A 21,987-nucleotide genomic window follows, 5' to 3' on the forward strand; every position below is an offset into this window, starting at 1 on the left:
ATATAGAAAGTTTTGACAAAGTGCAACATTTGGTCCTAATGAAGATGAAACTCATTCTGAATTATGTAGTTAACCTACACACAAATGCATATGTACAGAGTTCTGTCCACCTTGGATTTTCATCCAATGATTATTTACTGAGAACCTATACCTGCTACGTTTGTGCTAAGGATTGAACATGGTCAATATGGTCCCTTCCTCCAAAGAGTTCATAATGTCATATAATTGAGAACATCACTAGTAAGACCACTCATTCTACTTAAAAACAATGAAAATGTTTATTCTGTAAAACATATATCAAACATGGTCAACAGTTAATTATGTCAAAGTTTTGCTGAAATCACCAGCTAAAGTCATAATGATAAGATTAATAAAACATAAGTAAATGGTAAAGCTAGTTTATCCACCTTCTATAGTATTTGGCTTTGCAGCATTTTATGGTACGAAGAAGCATTGGAGCACCTGGGTGGCTCAGTTGGTTAAGCCTCTGACTAGATTTCAGCTCAGGTCATGGTCTCACAGTTCATGGGATCAGGCCCTGTGTCAGTCTCTGTGATGACAGCACAGAGCCTGCTTGGGATTCTCTCTCTACCCCTGTCCTACACTCTCTCTCAAAATAAATGAAAAACATTAAAACAGTAAGAACAACAACAACAACAACAACAACAACAACAACAAAAGAGCATTAGCTGTTTCAGAATGCATTGAATTTTGTCCTACTCAAAGAAATAGTTAAATAAAGATATAAATATTAGAGGAAATTTATTTGCTTTTATTGGATTATGACTCCAAGGCAAAAAAAAACTGAAAATGGCTTGATCTGAATGCAATATGTGTTTGTATTTTTCTTTTGAACAGGAGATTAAACAAAATAAGCAATTTTTCATTCTTTTGTAACAGAGGTTCATTTTCATTTATATTATTGAATACTCCATGGACTTTCCTTAACCTAAGAGTTATATTCCTTCTTGGCTGAGTCATCAATATCTTCCCTGTCATTTTTATCCTATTGAGTTTCATGCTACTGGACTTGACTTCCTTCTTTTATTTCCTTGAAAATTATGATTTTTAAAATTTTCTTCTTTTTCTTATTATTTTAATTTTTCTTCTATTCTTCTTTTCTTATAAATTAAAACAATGATAATCTCAAAATTTAGCATGCAACAGAACCACCTGGAGGTCTTGTTTTAAAAACAGGCAGCTAGGGGCCCCGTGGGTGGCTTAAGCATCTGACTCTTGATTTCAGCTCAGGTCATGATCTCACACTGAATGTGGAGCCTGCTTAAGATCTTTCTCTCTCTCTCTCTCTCTCTCTCTCTCTCTCTCTCTCTGTCTGTCTTCTCCTGCCCCCTGGTTGTGTGCATGCTCTTGCTCGCTCTCTCTCTCTCTCTCTCAAAACGTAAATAAAAAAATAAATAAAAAATAAGAAAACACACTGCTGGGCCCCACCTTTTGAGAACCACCTGGCCTAGTGGATCAGGAAAACTTAAATACAAATAAATACACTTTGCTCTTGCCTTTATTTTTGGGGAGAGTGGGGGAAAATATAAAACATATCTTGTTCTTGCCTTTATTTGGGGGGATTGAGGTACAGATGTAACACATGATCTCTCAAATAAACTGTCCCATCTAAACTGATACATTAATCCAGAAATCTTATTTCAGTTTACAGAGGACTGATGTGAACTGCCACTGAAAATTCAAATGAATAGAACTATTCATTTGCAGTAATGAGTACTGAGAATTAGTGATTTCAGTTTTGTTTTCACTTGTTGTCCAGTAATCTAGATTTGGAATTCAGCGTGAATATAGATTAATACAAATTGGTAGGATGTCACAGAAATGAAGGTGGGGCTAATAAACAGGGTATAACTGGAAGAAATTGTTTATAATTAATTAAGGAAGTATAGCTTGTACTTTATGGTAAATGTACCATCTTTTCTTACCACATGCAAATGCATGAGCAACACACACATGTACACACATACTGAGTTTCTGTGGGTAAACCAAAGTATTTAGGTTTTTTTCACAGCTATGATTATTAAACACTTCTAGAACTGTCACAACCACATGTGGTGAAAATAATTGTTGGGAAATGTTCTTTTTTATATGAGATTGTATGAGGTTTGTGTGACTGTACTGAATTGTCAATGGAAATCAGCACTTTGAGAATGGAACATACAACTATGCTTTCGCCTGTTTGTAGACACAGGCTTATACTCCTGTGTGCATTCATTGGTTCAGAACATTTCTATTATGTGTCAGAGGAAGGAGAGAACAAAAACTGAATAAGAGCTCAGGGCATAGTGACTCATGTATTTATGAAGTGTAACACATGAACAAATGTTATAATTGGAAGTATTATGGGAGAATAGGGACCAAGTACTTATTTCTCTCTGAGAATGCCAGGGAAAACTTAACATAATAAGAAATTCTGAACTTAACCCAGAAGACTACATGAGTCTTTGTTAGGGATGGCGATTAGGGAAAAGCTTGGGTAGGGATGGGGGGGCATTAGGCACAATGTCCTGAGGCAGGAACTTTTAAGAGGATTTCAGAGAAATTTCAAACATGTGGATGTAGCTACAGCATAAAACGCTAGGGCTAAAACTAGGTACAGAAAGAAGAGTAAGGTACTGGTCCAGGCTATGCTAAGGAATGTGACCTTTATCTAGTGGTCAGGGAGGCATCTAGAAAGGAAGAACCCTATCAATTAAAGTGAAAGCAGAAAATATGTGTATCTAAACAAGGACAATAGTAAGAAGCATAGAAAAGAAGATTATGGGGGTGCCTGGGTGGCTCAGTCGGTTAAGCGTCCGACTTCGGCTCAGGTCATGATCTCACGGTCCGTGAGTTCAAGCCCCGCGTTGGGCTCTGTGCTGACAGCTCAGAGCCTGGAGCCCTCTTTGGATTCTGTGTCTCCCTCTCTCTCTGCCCCTCCCCTGTTCATGCTCTGTCTCTCTCTGTCTCAAAAATAAATAAATGTTAAAAAAAAAAAGAAAAGAAGATTATGGAGGAGAATTTAGACATAGAACTTATAGTATCTATTTGCTAATTAGATGCAGAGGAGAGAAAGAAGTCAACCTTCACTACCCAATTTTTAGCTTAGGCAAATGGAATGATACTAATGCTATTTTATAATATCAGGAAAGTGAAAGTGTCCTCCAGTACTGTTTAACTGTCTCTGTGGTATTCTGGTAGTCATCCTTAAAGTACCTAAATCTTAACAAATAGCTTTTAGAATAGGAAAATGACTTATTAGTCATATGAAATAGAGGATAGATTTTTTTTTTCAGGTACAAGACATTATCTGTTCCAAGCTAATATTTTCACAAATAAGTATTATGTTATTTCTTTGAATCATTCAAAAGTCATGTTTATTTTTTTTAATTAAAAATTTTTTTAATATTTATTTATTTTTGACAGAGAGACAGAGTGTGAGCAGGGGAGGGGCACAGAGAGAGGGTGACACAATCTGAAGGAGGCTCCAGGCACTGAGCTGTCAGTACAAAGACCAGCGCAGAGCTTGAACCCACGAACCTTGAGATCATGACCTGAGCTGAAGTTGAACACTTAACTGACTAAGCCACCCAGGCACCCCAAAAGTCATTGGCTTCTTGAAAAGAGTAATACTGAAAATTTTCAACAGGATGAGGGAAAGACATGTGCTCTCTCTCCTTTGTTAAGAAACACTCACATCCCTGTTACTCATGGACCTTTGAAGAATGTTAGATAATGGAAAACAACAACAACAACAACAAATAGGTTGACTATTATTGCTGTAAGAAAAGGAGGCCAGAGAGATCCTTTACAAAGTGCGTTATCTCTGCTCCATCCAGAGTCTTTGAAGTGTATAGGTACAGTATATATGGGCATAGTGTATAGGTATAGTTTTAATCTCTGTCATTCAAATAACATTAAGGAAGATTCAAAGTAGGAAGTAGTGGAAAAAATAAATCCATTGTTTCTAGAGAGATTTTATCAATGTAGAAATTAGTATGAAACTACTCTTCTCTACTAAAAAAATGAAGATCAAGATAAATTGACAACCAGTGGCTTGTGAGGGTAGACTTGAAAATTGGCAGAAAACTGCTGACAAGTGTACCAGAAAGGTGATAAGTGTGAAATAATGGTTTGAAGTAGACTAAACATGAGGTAGAGCAGAAAGATGTTAAGTATGAGAATACTCTAAGAGAGGTTAGCAAAATTCATGGGACAACAAGTCAGTTCTTCTGGTATAGTCAAGGTAGTCAACAAGACCAGTAATGATGTAACCATGCCTTTGTGTTCTCCTTGTCTTTGTGGCTACAATGTCAAGGGCAATGCCCTTAAATGCACAGGGTGGCCTGACATTTGGGTGAAGAGCAATAGAGATCAAACTTTTTTCGAGAGAAGATCATAACAATAAATATGAAGGGAGTAAAGAACTTTCAGAAGGTACTCAACAGGCAAATATTTTAATTTATAAGTTAAGACAAGATGGTGAAGGGAAAGTTTAAGGAAGAATTAGCAGCAATAGTTAGGCTTACTAGGACGATGAGCTGCTGAAAAATTACAAAAACAGGTTTGAGAATCTTCACCCATTGGTGAGATTCAATGTAACTTAGTAGCAGACAACCAAGGTCAGTAATAAAAAGGCAAAATGTCCAGAACTATCGCTTTACTTTAACTACAGCATTTAATCCTGGCCATATTCAGTGTGTGGTACACCAACCAGCTGGGTATCAGCTCAGATTACGTTAGAAATGAAGAGAATCCTGCCTCCCGTAAAAGATCTACTCAGTCAAAGTCTGTTTTCACAAGATTCCCAGGTAACTACTGGGCAAACTAAAGTTTGAGGAGCATTGGTATGAGAGACTTTACTAATGCCAGGTGAAAGATGATTCTGTGTTACATATTATAATTAATTTTATCTTGACCTAAGTTATTAAAGTAAAACAGTAATTTTTAACCAATTTATTTTCAGTGACTTTTTCTATTCAAAGATTCATCTGAGAATGTGACCAATGCCTTAGGCACCCCTCTCCTATCCTACCCCCTCCTAAATGTGGATACAAATTTCAGAACATGACTTGAAGACCAGCCACAAACCCCAATTTAAGACTAAGTGTTTAAAAGAATCCCAAACATTCTTTTACAGAGCTATTAATTAGAAACCACCTGAATCCTTGTGGACCCAATCTACCATCTGGCTGTTATCTTGGGGCCTAGCAGGGTTTGCTCTTAATAAAGGCTGTGAAGACACAGACATATGTTATATAATCAGTATCCTGAACAGGACTGTCCTGATTTAAGAATTGGCAGGCAACCAAATCTGTGCATACCAACATGACAAACACAATGTCTGCAGTCAATAGGAATTACCAATTAAACATTTTAGTCACTTATAGTCATCTAAACATTTTGGCGGTATTATAAACCATTTCCAAGTTCTTGTTTACTAAATTATAATCCTTAAGGTTGTCATTATGGCTAGTATTTGTTGAGTATTATTTTGTAGGAAACTATTCCCCTTATCTCCATACCTCTGTGTCTTTTTATTTCTTCTTACAATAATTTATGGGGTAGGTATTTTTGCTGCTTGTTTACAAAGATGGAAAGTGAGGTTTATTGAGTTTAATAAATTGTCCAAAATCAGAGCTAAGAAGTTAATGGAAAGTAGCAGAGTCTGAACCCAAACCTAGGTCTAAATTACTACAAAACCTACATTTTGTACCTGCCAGGGTAAAGACTCCAAGAGTTTTTAGAATAAATTATTTAGAAACAATTCCACAAAACCAACTTTGTTTCACCAGGTTCCCCCTTCCTATGCTCTCTTTTCCACAGAAAGTTCATCTTTTTTTCTTTTTAATTGGTAAAATCATTTATTCTGGGTTCATTCAATAAATTATCACTATAGTGATCAAATGAATTACTGTTTATCAAGCTTGTAAGGTGATTAATGTCAAGGGTTAAAAAACAAAATAACTTGGCTCATATAGATTGAGTGAAGTTGGAGAAAAGATATTTGATTTTAAATTAGATTAATTCTTTTACAGCAGGTGACGAGTTCATGAAGAAAAGCAAAATGCTGCAAATAGCTACAGGTCAAAAAGTTCTATCTAACTGGCTCTTCTCTGTTGACCTGACTTCATCACAGGTTGCTCACAAGTTGGGCTCTGATGCTTTAGTCACAAGTCGAACTATGTAGCCCAAATTATTTAACGCCAACACAGAGTCTTTCTAGGTCAAGAGCTGGAAGCACTACTCCATAGTCAGTAAATTTTAACATTTTTGAAGGCAAGTAGGGCGAGTAAGAATATTACTATCAATGTGCAAAAAGCCTGCCAGATGAATGTTTTTAAGTACATGCCCTCTACTCTGTGAGGGGCTGTTAGTCTTCATTTTCTCTAGTGATTATTATTCATACCACATTTTAAAAAAGGTACAGTCTTTTTCTTGAAGCCACTTATTAGGCTGAAAGAGTGTAAAGGAAGAAGGGAGAGAAAGTGGACAGATTCACATGCATTTGTGAACACTTTCCTAGAGATTTAAACTTTGAATGACCCATAAAGGAGATTGCTTTGAGACTCTGACAGATCTTTTCCCCTGTATAGAATAATAATGGCCCCCTCCCGTTAGCACAGTGCTTTCAAGTTTGCCAAGCACATTTAACCTATGCAATACTCACACCAACCTGGGGACTCTTATCACCCTTTTTATTGAAAAGAAAATCAAGGTTTGAAGAAGCACTAATTTCCAGGGTTGCCCAGCCCATGAGTGATAAAGATTTCTAAAGGTGGGTTTCCCAGTCTCAGGTATCTTGTTGCCTCCCAACTAACAATACCACAAATGTTTACTTTGAACATGGTAGTTATTCTTGTCTCCAAGGTTGTTTCTATAGGATTATCTCATTTGCAATTCATTTCAAGAAAACAAACACACAGTGACTTTCTCTTGATGTTCAATGCATACAAAGGTTGAAAAAAAAAAAATCTTTGCACTCAAACATCTTCTCATCTGGTAGAAGAAGAAGTTGCATAAATCATTAACTGCAACCCAACATATTCCCTTACTATATTTACCATGCCTTCTTAGAAATATGTGTGAATGATCTTGGAGCTGATTTTTGATGATACAATCTCAGCATTTGGGGATACTGTTCCTACACAAAATTATTAACCAAGCCTCTAATCAAAGTTACAGATGCTCTCCTTTAGCATTCCTATTTTCAATGTTGTTGCAAACAAACACCAAATTTTTGGTATTTTAAATTCTTTAACATAAACATTATGTTTAGTTCTCTAAAGCAACTGCTTGTTTTTTAAAGTAAATATAACATAAAATATCCAATAGTTACACAAATGTTACTACATAAGCAAAGAGAGAACCTGCCTAAACAAAATGTGTCCTAGCAAGTAGTGCCATCTGGGAATGGTTCCTAATAATCAAATTCTTCAGAAATGTGGGCAGGAGTCTCCCTGCACATTGCTGGGCACTGTGATCCAGTGTGAACTTTTCACATCATGAAAAACACACAAAGATGTTGACTTGTTGGAATGTTCCCAAGACCACATGGTAAAAGAGGTCGCAAGTGGAAGTCTCCTTCTCTGCTCACTAATCTAGTGAGTTGGGATTACCCAACAAGTAGTTACTGAGTAGCTTCTATTTTGTAGGCAAAAAAAAAAAAAAAATTGCATTGTGGTAAGGAAGACAGACTGTTAAGAAGGAATCAAATGAACACCAATAAATACACAAATAAAAGATAGTAATTAGTTCCTATACAGCCAATTAAAATAAGGTTATTCTTGGCAGTGACTTTAGATCCCAAGAGAATGATGTTAAAGTGAGCCACACATGGCTGCTTATGAAGACCGGTGGGGAGAGAAGTCAAGGCAATAGACAAGATGGTGGAAAAGCCCAAAGACAGGAATGAACTTAGAATGTGCTGAAGAAAAGAAAAGAACCCACAAAAACCCCACACATGACTTGAGGAACTCGGTGAATGGTTATGCCAATATTGCAACAGGGTACAATGGGAAGACGCAGGTTTTTATAGGACACATTAAGAATTCTTTAGTGATCTTACAAAGTTTGAGATGCCTGACAGACATTGGAGGAGAGTGGAAGAGTGTAAAGGATAAAAGAAGGGAGTACATGCTAGCTGAGGAACCTTAGTGGCCTAGTGTACTGGTGCTCCCCATTTGACTTAAGAGACTCTTGAATTTCAAAGAGAAAACTGAAGGAGATTGGTAGGAAAGGATGTAGTTGGTGGGAGACAGGCACAGAAGTAGAGAGAACAAGGCTGACTAATACAATGGAGAAGAAACATCTTATTGAAGAATAAGGAGTTTGTGCCTCTCAACAGTCTGGTTTAATTTTAAAGACAGAAAACCTCTCTATTTGTGGGTGGGAGAGCTGGACTTTACCAGAAAACTGGATATTAAAATCTACTGCGTGCCTTCTTTTTCAAATAACAAAAACGTCTATATGTTCCCTCTGTGTCCCCCAGCAACATGCTTACATTTTAGCAATGCTAAAAAAAAAAAAACTAAAAACAACAACATGATACAATGAGCATGAACTCTGTACCAGTCTTACCCTATTAATCTGTTCTTCATATTACAGCCAAAATGCTTTTTCTAAGTTGCAAATCTGAACAAGACATGTACTTCTGAAATCCTTCCATTGTCTCTTACTTGTCTTCGCAGAGAGTTAAACTCCTCACCACATCCCACCAGGTCCTGTATGCTGGTCCCTGCTAGTTTATCCAGCCTCTCTTCTTGCTATGTCTTGTTCATAGGGCCTGCTGAGTGCGATTTTCGTAAGCGTACCTTGTACTCACTCTAACTGCTAACACTCTGTCCTCTGCCGGGACATGAAAGAGATGTTTCTTGCTCATCTCTTCCCAGAACTAACTCCTACTTATACTTCAGGTTTTGGTCAAGATAACACTTCCTCAGACTAAGTGCCACTAGAAAGCCTACCTTGCTCCCATGTCCCAAATCTGATTTAGGTGCTTTTCCTCTAAACATTCTATCATCATTAGACTTGACCACCCCATACTTCTTGTGGCTACCCTCCATAATTTTGTTGAGGGCAGGGACCGTGGCTGTCTTGTTCACTGCTATATACTCCACACTGAGTATAGTGATGGACATTTAGCATCTAGGAGTTCAAAATATACTGTTGGACAAATGCAAAGAAAATTTGCTACTCGACTATAAGTTCCTAGAGGACAGGAACTCTAGGCTGGTTTCCAGTGCTCTAACTCTAACCATAGTGTGAGTGCTCAAAGGATATGGATAGAATTTTTAAACTTAGAGTTCTATTTTAAAGAGCTCTATTTCCCTTAGAAGATTTAGACTGACTGAGAGCAGAGTTCATGACAAATAGCTTGCCATGGTCTTTTTAAAAACTGGTCAGATTCTAATTTTCATAACCATGGGTACAATTTCCAAGTCTACCTAGACAAATTGCTGGACTAATTCTACTCACTCACGCCTTCAATATGGTCTGCTTTGGTAAATGAACTGCCATAAGGTATTCCTGCATCTGAGCATTGTCCTACAAGTGAAATACTTATTATGATCCTTCAACGTAGACAACTTGATTAAAAATGTATGCTTTTAGGGCTTTTAAAAGACTTTGAGATCTCTATTTCCCAATAATGTAGAAATACGTTTTAGAACTAATCACTGCAATGTTCTATTCCATTAGTTCTTTACATTTAAGATCAAGAAACTAACATCACAATTTACTTAAAACATGTGTTCAAAGAGGTATAAATATTTGTAATTACCTTCTAATGCATATTTCATATCCTGAGCAAAAAGGGTCCACATAATTTCAGCACTTATTTTTCCCATGTTCAGTTCTTGAGGAAACCTAAAACCAAACACATATATTAGTGCATCGAAAAGAGAAATGTGCCTAAAAAAAAGCTTTACATATATGCCACAGTAATTGTTATATACCTCATAGATACTTTTATTTATGAGATTTTTCTTTATAAACTTTCATAGGGAAAAAGCCACATACCAGAGTACAGAAATAAATACAATTATTTGGTGCTGGGAAAACAGACTCCGTAGCATTAGCACCAAAGTGGTGCTTGGGGCTCGTGATGGATGTCTTAGGCTATGTGTTTGTTCTAAAAAGCCCTTTAGTTTGGTCAAGCACTCTATTTTCATATAATTCAATTTTAAAGATAGGGCATATGATTCTGAGTACCTGGTACTGCATAACAACAAAACAACACCTTGCATTCATCTGTTAGCCATTTTCCTTAAAGCAAGCTTGAGTGCTTCCACTCTCTATTTGCTTAAAATAAATTATCTCCAGAAAGGCTCCTCACTTCTTGTAAAATGGCCCACTGTGAACCCATTAATCAGGACTCTAGAATTTCCAAGCAGCTCTGTGTTTTAGGTCAAATAAACTTTAGGACTAAGATTACTATGGCTGCTAAATACCCATTCTGTTTGGATGGGTTTTCAATCTTATGATAAAGCTCCTAGTAATATAAGCCCAACGAAGATAATGACCAAGTCTTTTCATTATACTGAAAACACCACATGCCAATATGTTAAGACTGAAAGTACTTTCTTTTCTCACGAATATTTAATATATACACGCATATAAAAATAATATATACTGGGGCGCCTGGGTGGCTCAGTCGGTTAAGCGTCCAACTTCAGCTCAGGTCACGATCTCGCGGTCCGTGAGTTCGAGCCCCGCGTCAGGCTCTGGGCTGATGGCTCAGAGCCTGGAGCCTGTTTCCGATTCTGTGTCTCCCTCTCTCTCTGCCCCTCCCCCATTCATGCTCTGTCTCTCTCTGTCTCAAAAATAAATAAACGTTAAAAAAAAAATAATATATACTAAGAGACAAAAAAAATACATTAAGGAACAAAAATAGCTCTCACATTCACTTATATTTTTGAGTTTAAATCAAAACAGAGTAACACTCCTGAATGGGATAGAAAGTGTTATCTAAGTTAATATGACCTCAATATGACCTCAAATAAGAAAAACACCACCACCACCAACACTGACACTACATAAGACTATTCTAGCCCCACTTGCCACCAAAAGTAGGCATGTTTCATCACATATTCCTTACCGACTGCCATCTATCAATTTGCCTAATAATGTCAATTGATATTTTAAAACTAACATGCAGAATCTTTACATTTATCAAGTAAACTCAGAACACCTTCTATGATAAAAAAAAATATATAACCTAAATGTATACAAATTTGTTTTCAATATTAAATTTTACTCTATTGATATAAAAATAACTTTGGGCGAGTAATTTATTTCAACAGTTTTCATTCGTGGATAGCTACTAACATCACAATTTGTGGCATATTAATTTTTATGTAACAATTATGCAGTAACAAAATTGTAATTAATATGACATAATGAGAATGCTTTAAACTCATAAAAGGAGGAAATTAATTTTTTGAATCAAGAACAAAGAACATATTAATTCACTTTATAGTATTCTGATATTTAAAAAAAGACGTAATACAAAAAGAAAACTAACAAATAATATCTCTCACAAAAATACTTGCAAAATTCTCAGTAAAAAATGGCAAATTCAATCCTTCAATATATAAAAAGGGTAATACATCATGATTGAGAGAAGTTAATGTCCAAAATGCAATGTCAGTTCTACATTAAAAAATGAATAAATGTAATTTATTATATCAACAGACTAAAGAGAAAAACTTATTATCTCAATAGATCCAGAAAAAGTATCTGACAAAGCTCAACATTCATTCGTGATAAATAAACTAAAGCTCTGAAAATTAGAAAGTAGAGGGGACTCAACCTTATAAAAAGAATCTGCAGAAACCTACAACTAACATTTTAGTTAATAGTCTCAAGCTAATATCAGAATCAAAGCAGTGATATTTACATTCACTACTTCTATTAAACATTATACTAGTGTTCCTAAAGATTGAAAAAGGCAAGAAAAAGAAATAAGACAAGAGGAAAATAGACATATAGCAAAAAAAGAAATAAAATTCTAGGGCAGACACATGATAATCTATGTGAAGAATCCTAAAAATAACCTAGAAAAAAGCTACTAATTTGTTTCAGAGGGTCACAGAATGTAAAGTCAATACACAAAATTATTTCTATATACTAGCAATGAACCACTGGAAATTGAAATTAAAATAATGGTATCATTCAAAATAGCAGAAAAATTTATCAAATACTTAGGTATAAATGTAAAAACATATGTACAAGATTTATAAGAAGAAAACTACAAAGTACTGAGGAGAGACACCAAATAAAACCTAAATGGAGAAATATGTTATACTTAAGGATGGATATACTAGATATTGTTAGAATGTCATTTTTTTCCAAATTGATTTATAGATTCAATGAATCTCAATCAGAATTCCAGCAGGATTTTTTTGTGTGTGGAAACTGACAAAGTGACTGTAAAATTTACTTGGTAAAGCAAAAGACTAAGAAGAACAAAAAATAATATAGATTTCAAGACAAAAGCCTTTGGGAGATAGGATTAGGAAGATGGTGGCATAGGAGGACGCTGGGCTCACCTCATCCTGCTGATTGCTTTGATTCCACCCACATCTGCCTAAACAACCCAGAAAACTGCCAGAAGACTAGCTGAAGGGACTCGCTGGAGCCAAGCATAGACAAGAGGCCCATGGAAGAGGGTAGGAAGGGCTGAGAGGCAGTGAGCACTACACGGACTGGTGGGAGGGAACTGGGGCAGTGGAGGGGCAGCCCTCCTGGCAAGGCAGAGCCCCAAAAGTCTGGCTGGCAAAAGCGGAGGGGCTGGACTGCGTGAGTTCTGACAGCCAGAGGGACTTAACATCGGGAATGTTAAAAGTCAACACCTCTGCTCTCGGAGTGCGAGGAGAGTGAGAGGACACCAGGAGGGAGAGGTGTTGAGCCCTGGGAGGCAGAGCTCAGCTCAGTGGGGAACAAAGGCACTGGCAAGCACCATTTCCCTCTCCCATCCCCTAGCCAAAATTCCAAAGGGAACCAGTTCCCCTCACCGAACTTGCTTGCACAGCACAAACGCCCAACGCTGTGCTTCTGTGGATCCATCCCTCTGATGGGCCTGCTTCCCTCTGGGTGCTGTAGGGCCCCTCCCTCAGGGGACCACATACAGCAAAGCCAGCTAAGCCTGCCCCTCCCACCCCTGTGCACCTTGTGCATCCACCCCGGCTAATACGCCAGATCCCATAGAAGCAGCACCACAAACCTGGCAGTGTGCAAGTAGCCCAGACAGGGGCCATCCCACTCCACAGTGAGTCCTGCCTCTGAGAAAGGGGAAGATAAGGTACACACCAGTCTGACTGTGGACCCAGTGGTGGGCTATGGGTAGATTTCAGGTCTGACTGCAGCCCTGCCCACCAACACAAGTTACTCCAGACAACACAGGGGAAGTGCCCTGCAGTTTGGAGCTATGCAGGGACTACCAAAATGATAAAATGGAAGAACTGTCCTCAAAAGAAACTCCAGGAAATATCAACAGCTAACAAATTGATCTAAAATGATTTAAGCAATATAAAAGAACAAAGATTTAGAATAATAGTCATAAAATTAAACACTGGGCTTGAAAAAAGCATACAGGACATCAGAGAATCTATTGCTACAGAGATCAATGGACTAAGAAATAATCACGAGGAGCTAAAAAATGCTATAAATGAGGAGCAAAATAAAACGGAGGCAGACACACCACGGATTGAAGAGGCAGAGGAGAGAATAGGTGAATTAGAAGATAAAATTATGGAAAAAGAGGAAGCTGAGAAAAAGAGAGATAAAAAAAATCCAGGAGTATAAGGGGAGAATTAGAGAACTAAGTGATGCAATCAAAGGGAACAATATCCGTATCATAGGAATTCCAGAAGAAGAAGAAGAGAGAGAAAGGGGCTGAAGGTGTACTTGAACAAATCATAGCTGAGAACTTCCCTGATCTGGGGAACAAAAAAGGCATTGAAATCCAAAAGGCACAGAGAACTCCCTTCAGACATAACTTGAATCAATCTTCTGCATGACACGTCATAGTGAAACTGGCAAAATACAGGGATAAAGAGAAAATTCTGAAAGCAGCTAGGGATAAAAACCCTAACTTACAAAGGTAGACACATAAAAGTGGTAGCAGACCTATCTACTGAAACTTGGCAGGCCAAAAAGGAATGGCAGGAAATCTGCAATGTGATGAACAGAAAAAATATGCAGCCGAGAATCCTTTACCCAGCAAGTCTCTCATTCAGAATAGAAGGAGAGATACAAGTTTCCCAAACAAACAAAAACTGAAGGAATTCGTCACCACTAAACCAGCCCTACAAGAGATCCTAAGGGGGATTCTATGAGTGAAATGTGGCAAGGACCACAAAGTACCAGAGACATCACTACAAGCATGAAACCTACAGACATCACAATGACTCTAAACCCATATCTTTCTATAATAACACTGAATGTAAAGGGACTAAATGTTCTAACCAAAAGATACAGGGTACCAGAATGGATAAAAAAAAAAAACAAGACCCATCTATTTTCTGTCTACAGAGACTCATTTTAGACCTGAGGACACCTTTAGATTGAAAGTGAGGGGATGGAGAACTATCTATCATGCTACTGGAAGTCAAAAGAAAGCTGGAGTAGCCATACTTATATCAGACAAACTAGACTTTAAATTAAAGGCTGTAACAAGAAATGAAGAAGGGCATTATATAATAATTACAGGGTCTATCCATCAGGAAGAGCTAACAATTATAAATGTCTATGTGCCGAATATGGGAGCCCCCAAATATATAAAACAATTAATCACAAACATAAGCAACCTTATTGATAAGAATGTGGTAATTGCAGGGGACTTTAATACCCCACTTACAACAATAGATAGATCATCTAGACAAAGGATCAATAAAGAAACAAGGGCCCTGCATGATACATTGGATCAGATGGACTTGACAGATATATTTAGAACTCTGCACCCCGAAGCAAAAGAATATACTTTCTCCTTGAGTGCACATGGAACATTCTTCAAGATAGATCACATACTGGGTCACAAAACAGCCCTTCATAAGTGTAAAAGAAGTGAGATCATACCATGCACACTTTCAGACCACAATGCTATGAAACTTGAAATTAACCACAGGAAAAAGTCTGGAAAACCTCCAAAAGCATGGAGATTAAAGAACACCCTACTAAAGAAGGAATGGGTCAACCAGACAATTAGAGAAGAAATTAAAAAAATATATGGAAACAAATGAAAATGAAAATACAACAATCCAAACACTTTGGGATGCAGCGAAGGCAGTCCTGAGAGGAAAATACATTACAATCCAGGCCTATCTAAAGAAACAAGAGAAATCCAAATACAAAATCTAACAGCACACCTAAAGGAAATAGAAGCAGAACAGCAAAGACACCCCAAACCCAACAGAAGAAGAGAAATAATAAAGATCAGAGCAGAAAAAAACAATATAGAATCTAAAAAAACTGGAGAACAGATCAATGAAACCAAGAGTTGGTTTTTTGAAAAAAATAAACAAAATTGATAAACCTCTAGCCAGGCTTCTCAAAAAGAAAAGGGAGATGACCCAAATAGATAAAATCATGAATGAAAATGGAATTATTACAACCAATCCCTCAGAAATACAAGCAATTATCAGGGAATACTATGAAAAATTATATGCCAACAAACTGGACAACTTGAAAGAAATGGACAAATTCCTAAGCTCCCACACACTTCTAAAACTCAAACAGGAAGAAATAGAAAACTTGAACAGACCAATAACCAGCAAAGAAATTGAATCAGTTATCAAAAATCTCCCAAAAAGTAAGAGTCCAGGACCAGACGGCTTCCCTGGGGAATTCTATGAGACATTTAAAGCAGACATAATATCTATCCTCAAGCTGTTCCAAAAAATAGAAAGGGAAGGAAAACTTCCAGAATCATTCTATGAAGCCAGCATTACTTTGATTCCCAAACCAGACAGAGACCCAACAAAAAAACAGAACTACAGGCCAATATCTCTGATGAATATGCCTGCAAAAATTGTCAACAAGATACTAGCAAATTAAATTCAATAGCATATAAAAAGAATTATTCACCATGATCAAGTGGGATTCATTCCTGGGCTAAAGGGCTGGTTCAACATTTGCAAAGCAATCAATGTGATACATCACATTAATAAAATAAAAGATAAGAACCATATGATCCTGTCAATCGATGCAGAAAAAGCATTTGACAAAATTCAGCATCCTTTCTTAATAAAAACCCTCGAGAAAGTCGGGATAAAAGGAACATACTTAAACATCATAAAAACCATTTATGAAAAGCCCACAGTGAACATCATCCTCAATGGGGAAAAACTGAGAGCTTTCCCCCTGAGATCAGGAACATGACAGGGATGTCCACTCTCACCGCTGTTGTTTAATATAGGGTTGGAAGTTCTAGCAACAGCAATCAGACAACAAAAGGAAATCAAAGGCATCAAAATTGGCAAAGATGAAGTCAAGCTTTCACTTTCTGCAGATGGCATGATATTATACATGGAAAACCTGATAGACTCCACCAAAAGTCTGCTAGAACTGATACATGAATTCAGCAAAGTCGCAGGATACAAAATCAATGTATAGAAATCAGTTGCATTCTTATAGACTAATAATGAAGCAACAGAAAGACAAATAAAGAAACTGGTCCCATTCGCAATTGCACCAAGAATCATAAAATACTGAGGAATAAACCTAACCAAAGATGTAAAAGAGCTGTATGCTGAAAACTATAGGAAGCTTATGAAAGAAATTGAAGAAGATACAAAGAAATAGAAAAACATTCCATGCTCATGGATTGGAAGAATAAATATTGTTAAAATGTCAATACTACCCAAAGCAATCTATGCATTCAATGCAATCCCAATCAAAATTGCACCAGCATTCTTCTCAAAGCTAGAACCAGCAATCCTAAAATTTGTATGGAACCACAAAAGATCCCGAATAGCCAAAGTAATATCAAAGAAGAAGACCAAAGTGGGAGGCATCACGATCCCAGATTTTAGCCTCTACTACAAAGATGTAATAATCAAGACAGCATGGTATTGGCACAAAAACAGACACATAGACCAATGGAATAGAATAGAGACTCCAGAATTGGACCCACAGGTGTATGGCCAACTAATCTTTGACAAACCAGGAAAGAATATCCAATGGAAAAAAGAGACTCTTTAACAAATGGTGGTGGGAGAACTGGACAGCAACATGCAGAAGAATGAAATTAGACGACTTTCTTACACCATTCACAAAAATAAACTCAAAAATGGATAAAGGATCTGAATGTGAGACAGGAAACCACCAAAACCCTAGAGGAGAAAGAAGAAAAAAAACCTCTCTGATTCAGCTGCAACAATTTCTTACTTGACACATCCCCAAATGTCAGGGAATTAAAAGCAAAAATGAACTATTGGGACCTCCTCAAGATAAAAAGCTTCTGCATTGCAAAGGAAACAATCAACAAAACTAAAAGGCAACCAACGGAATGGGAAAAGATATTTGCAAATGACATATCGGACAAAGGGCTAGTATCCAAAATCTATAAAGAGCTCACCAAACTCCACACCCGAAAAACAAAGAATCCAGTGAAGGAATGGGCAGAAAACGTGAATAGACACTTCTCTAAAGAAGACATTCAGATGGCCAACAGGCACATGACAAGATGCTCAATGTCGCTCCTCATCAGGGAAATACAAATCAAAACCACACTGAGATACCACCTCATGCTAGTCAGAGTGGCTAAAATGAACAAATTGGGAGACTATAGATGCTGGAGAGGATATGAAGAAACAGGAACCCTCTTGCACTGTTGATGGGAATGCAAACTGGTGCAGCCGCTCTGGAAAACAGTGTGGAGGTTCCTCAAAAAATTAAAAATAGATCTACCCTATGACCCAGCAATAGCACTTCTAGGAATTTACCCAAGGGATACAGAAGTGCTGATGCATGTTAAAAGTTTACAGCAGCACTTTTAACAATAGCCAAATTATGGAAAGAGCCTAAATGTCCATCAACTGATGAATGGATAAAGAAATTGTGGTTTATATACACAATGGAATACTACGTGGCAATAAGAATGAAATATGGCCTTTTGTAGCAACATGGGTGGAACTGGACATTGTTATGCTAAGAGAAATAAGTTATACGGAGAAAGACAGATACCATATGTTTTCATTCTTATGTGGATCCTGAGAAACTTAACAGAAGACCATTGGGGAGGGAAAGGGGGTAAAAAAAGTTAGAGAGGGAGGGAGCCAAACCATAAGAGACTCTTAAAAAATGAGAATAAACTGAGGGTTGATGGGGGGTAGGAGGGAGGGGAAGGTCGGTGATGGGCATTGAGGAGGGCACCTGTTGGGATGAGCACTGGGTGTTGTATGGAAACCGATTTGACAATAAATTTCATATTAAAATTAATTTTACAAAACCCAGAACATTTACATCTCCATGTCTTCACAGCTTACAATGAAATATAGTAATTAAGACAGTCCATCTTCAAATACAAGGTTAATTCATTTTCAATAAGATATTATGGTAGTTAAATAGGGAAAGGGTAGCTTCAACAAGTTCTGCTAGGGTAACTGGATATCCATATGCAAAAAAATAAATAGAATTCGACCCATACTTCACAACATATAAAAAAAATACCTCAAAATGGACCACCTACCTAAATATAAATATACCTACCTAAATATAAAACCTTAAACTATAAAACTTCTAAAAGAAAGAGTAAAAAATCTTTATGAGTTTGCATTAGGCAGTGGTTGCTTGGATGTGAGGCAAAAAATTCAAAGCATACTCATAAATTAGACTTCATGAAAATTAAAGTCTGTTTTTTAGAAGGTACTGTTGAGAAAATAAAAAGATATGCAACAATAGAGGAGAAAACAGTTTGCAAGACACATATATGATAAAGGAATTTTACCCAGAATATATAAATTACTCTCTAATATCAATAATTTTAAAAAATGGGCAAAGAATTTCAAAGACACTTCAGCAAGGAAGGTAATTAGATGAAAAATAAGCACATGACAATGTGCTCAACATTAGCCTTTAGGTACTTTCAAATTAAAACTATAATGTGATACCACTATATGTCTACTAGAACAGCTTGAAAACAAAAGAAACAGAACAAAAGCTAACAATACCAAAGGCTAGCAACGTTGTAGAGGAGCTAGAATGTGGATACATTTTGGCTGACAAAATGTTAGAATCAGATTGGAAAACAATTTGGCAATTTCTTATAAAGGTAGATATATGTTTAACTAATAGTCCCCTTCTAGGTATTTATCAAAGAGAAATGCAACTATAATTGCAACAAAAGCTGTACATATTGCTTAATTCTTAATCACCTAAAATTGCAACATCAATGTCTTTCAACTAATGAAAGGATAAATCAATGGAGACAGATTCACAGAATGGAATTTTTTAAGCAATAAAAAGGAATAAAGTACCAATACATGTAACAATGCACATGAGTACCAATTGAATTATGTTCAATGAAAAAAGCTATAGTCAAAGGCCTACATACCACGATTCCAATACATTATCGAAAAGGCAAAAATACAGAGAAAGAAAACTTATGAGTGGTTGCCAGTGACTTGGGTGTAAAGAGGGGTAGACTACAAAGGAGTGTGAAGAAATTTGGGGGTAATAAATATATTTTATATTTTAATGTTAGTAGTTACATCACTATGTGTTTTTTATTTCATCAATTTCTGCTCATTATTTCCTAACATCCATTTTCTTTAGGTTTAATAAATTGTTTCTTGTTTAAATTCTTAAGAATGATACTTAAATAAGTAATTTGGGAGATTTTTTCCAATCTAATGTGTATTTAAGGTATAAATTTCTTTCAGGAACTGCATTTAGCTGTATCCTAATAATATTATATTATATATTCATATTAATCCAATCAAAATATTTCAAATTTTTAATTTTTATTTTTTTCTATTTTGGAATATATGCAATATTAATGTTCTAATATCTTTTTTTATTGAAGTATTGTTGACATAATGTTATGTTACCTTCAGGTGTACAACATAATGATTCAGTATCTCCCTACATTATGCTCTGCTCTGCTCACTGTCACTATGGATCACAATGTTCACCAGACAACCCTATTCCAGTATCACTGACTATATTTCCTATACTTTACCTTTCATCCCTGTGACTTATACACTCCCTAACTGGAAGTCTGTGCCTCCCACACCCTATCACCAATTTTGCCCATTGCCCCATACTCCTCCCCTCTGACAACCATCAGTTTATTGTCTGTATTTATAGGTCTGTTTCTGCTTTTTGCTTGTTCATTTTGTTTTTTTTAGATTCCACATGTAAGTGAAACCATATGTTATTTATCTAATCTTGATTTCTTAACTTCAGCTATTTGGATTTCCTAATATCTTTTTGTTGCTGTTTTCTCCTTAATTAAACTAAGGTCAAAGAGCACATTTTGAAAGATTCCATTTTTTGAAATTTGTTGAGATTTACTTTATACCCCATCATATAGTTAACTTTTGTAAACCATCTTTATTTTACATCTTTTGTGTCCTTGAACTTCATTGTGGTTATTTTCTTCTGTACCATCTTCATGTTTACTAATTCTTTCCTTAGGTCTAAATTATTATTAATTTCATTGTTGTAGTTTTTAGTCTAGAATTTCTTTCTGATCCTTCCAGTAGTTTCAAGGTCAGAGCTGAATTTTTTCATTGTGTTATTTAATTTCTTAATATACTAATCAAAATTATAATATATGAGTCTCTAAATTCTATTATATTAATCTCTTATAATACCTGCTTATTTTTGATTGAATGAAAGACATTGCTTGTGAAAGATGTCTATACAATTTAAGTCTGTGGATGATGTTAGTATTTTTCAGAAAGGATTCATGTTTCTTCTGGAAGCTGTATTTTAGGTTTTGAGAGAGATGACCTTTCTCCATTCACGAACTGAATTCACTCAAACTGGATCTGTATTTTATTCACGCTCACTCCTAGCATGTATCCCTTCCTAGCCCCATATGTATGACTTGGATGTTCACCTCAACCCACCACTTCATAGGGCCTGAATTTCAATTATTCTCCTGTTCTTGTGTTCACCTTTCTGTTTTTCAGCTGCTACTCTTTGTCTAGTTTCTCAAGTTCTCAGTCTTTGTCTCTCGGTGTATCAGCTGATGCTTGTAGGAGAGAGAGTCATCACATATCCAACACACTTTCCTACTAAACATGTGCATACATCATAAGAAATTCATGGAGAGAAAACATATCAGTTAATGGAAGAAAGAAGTTGTGTACCCCAGTTAATGGTTATAATTACCACATGAAATAACCCTAAAAGTGATTTCTAAAATATATTTTCATTTAATTTGGAAGCTTCAATGAAATAACTTCAAAACAAAAATTCTAAAAACTGTCTCAGAATTTTCTCAAGTGTAGAACCAATCTATGTCAAGTTTGATTTTCACTGTTGAAAAACTTTGTGTTTTTCATTAATCATTAGTATTAAATCATTAGTATTAAATCCTCAACAATGCAAAACTTAAACCAACCAAACAACCATTTAAAATAAAAACAACACATTAGACAAATATATGCAAGATGTATTAAGAGCAAACGGATAATATTAATATAAAGGGAACTGGTACAAATCTACAGGAAAAAGATGAATATTAGAAAAAAGGGGCTAATGGGATGAATGGTCAATTTAAAAAGAAAAACACAAAGCTTATTAAACCTAGGAAAAGAGATGTCCAACCTTTCTAATAATGAAATTTTCATTAAAATAGTGAAAAATTTTATTGAAAACATTCAGATTAGAAAACATTAAACAATGGTAAAAAACTTAGGACATGTTTTAATCTGTTTTTCAAAAGTCATCTCGTGACTCTGTACAGGCTTCCAAATCGTATGCAATTCCAACATCTGTGTTACTCCCATTCCCTTTTGTCCTGAACCCCAGGAG

The 21,987-nt window shown here is 36.2% G+C and overlaps 1 protein-coding gene across 1 annotated transcript in view; it reads right to left on the bottom strand.

The window, feature by feature from the left end:
* The window catches only part of UNC13C (unc-13 homolog C), a 371,311-nt gene that overhangs the window by 177,290 nt on the left and 172,034 nt on the right, over positions 1 to 21,987 (bottom strand). Inside the window, exon 14 of the mRNA XM_042941974.1 lies at positions 9,782 to 9,867. Coding sequence (XP_042797908.1) covers positions 9,782 to 9,867 — 86 coding nt within the window. The remainder of the gene's footprint in view (positions 1 to 9,781; positions 9,868 to 21,987) is intronic.

This window comes from Panthera leo, chromosome B3 (genome assembly GCF_018350215.1).
Source record: "Panthera leo isolate Ple1 chromosome B3, P.leo_Ple1_pat1.1, whole genome shotgun sequence".
Classification (NCBI taxonomy): domain Eukaryota; kingdom Metazoa; phylum Chordata; class Mammalia; order Carnivora; family Felidae; genus Panthera; species Panthera leo.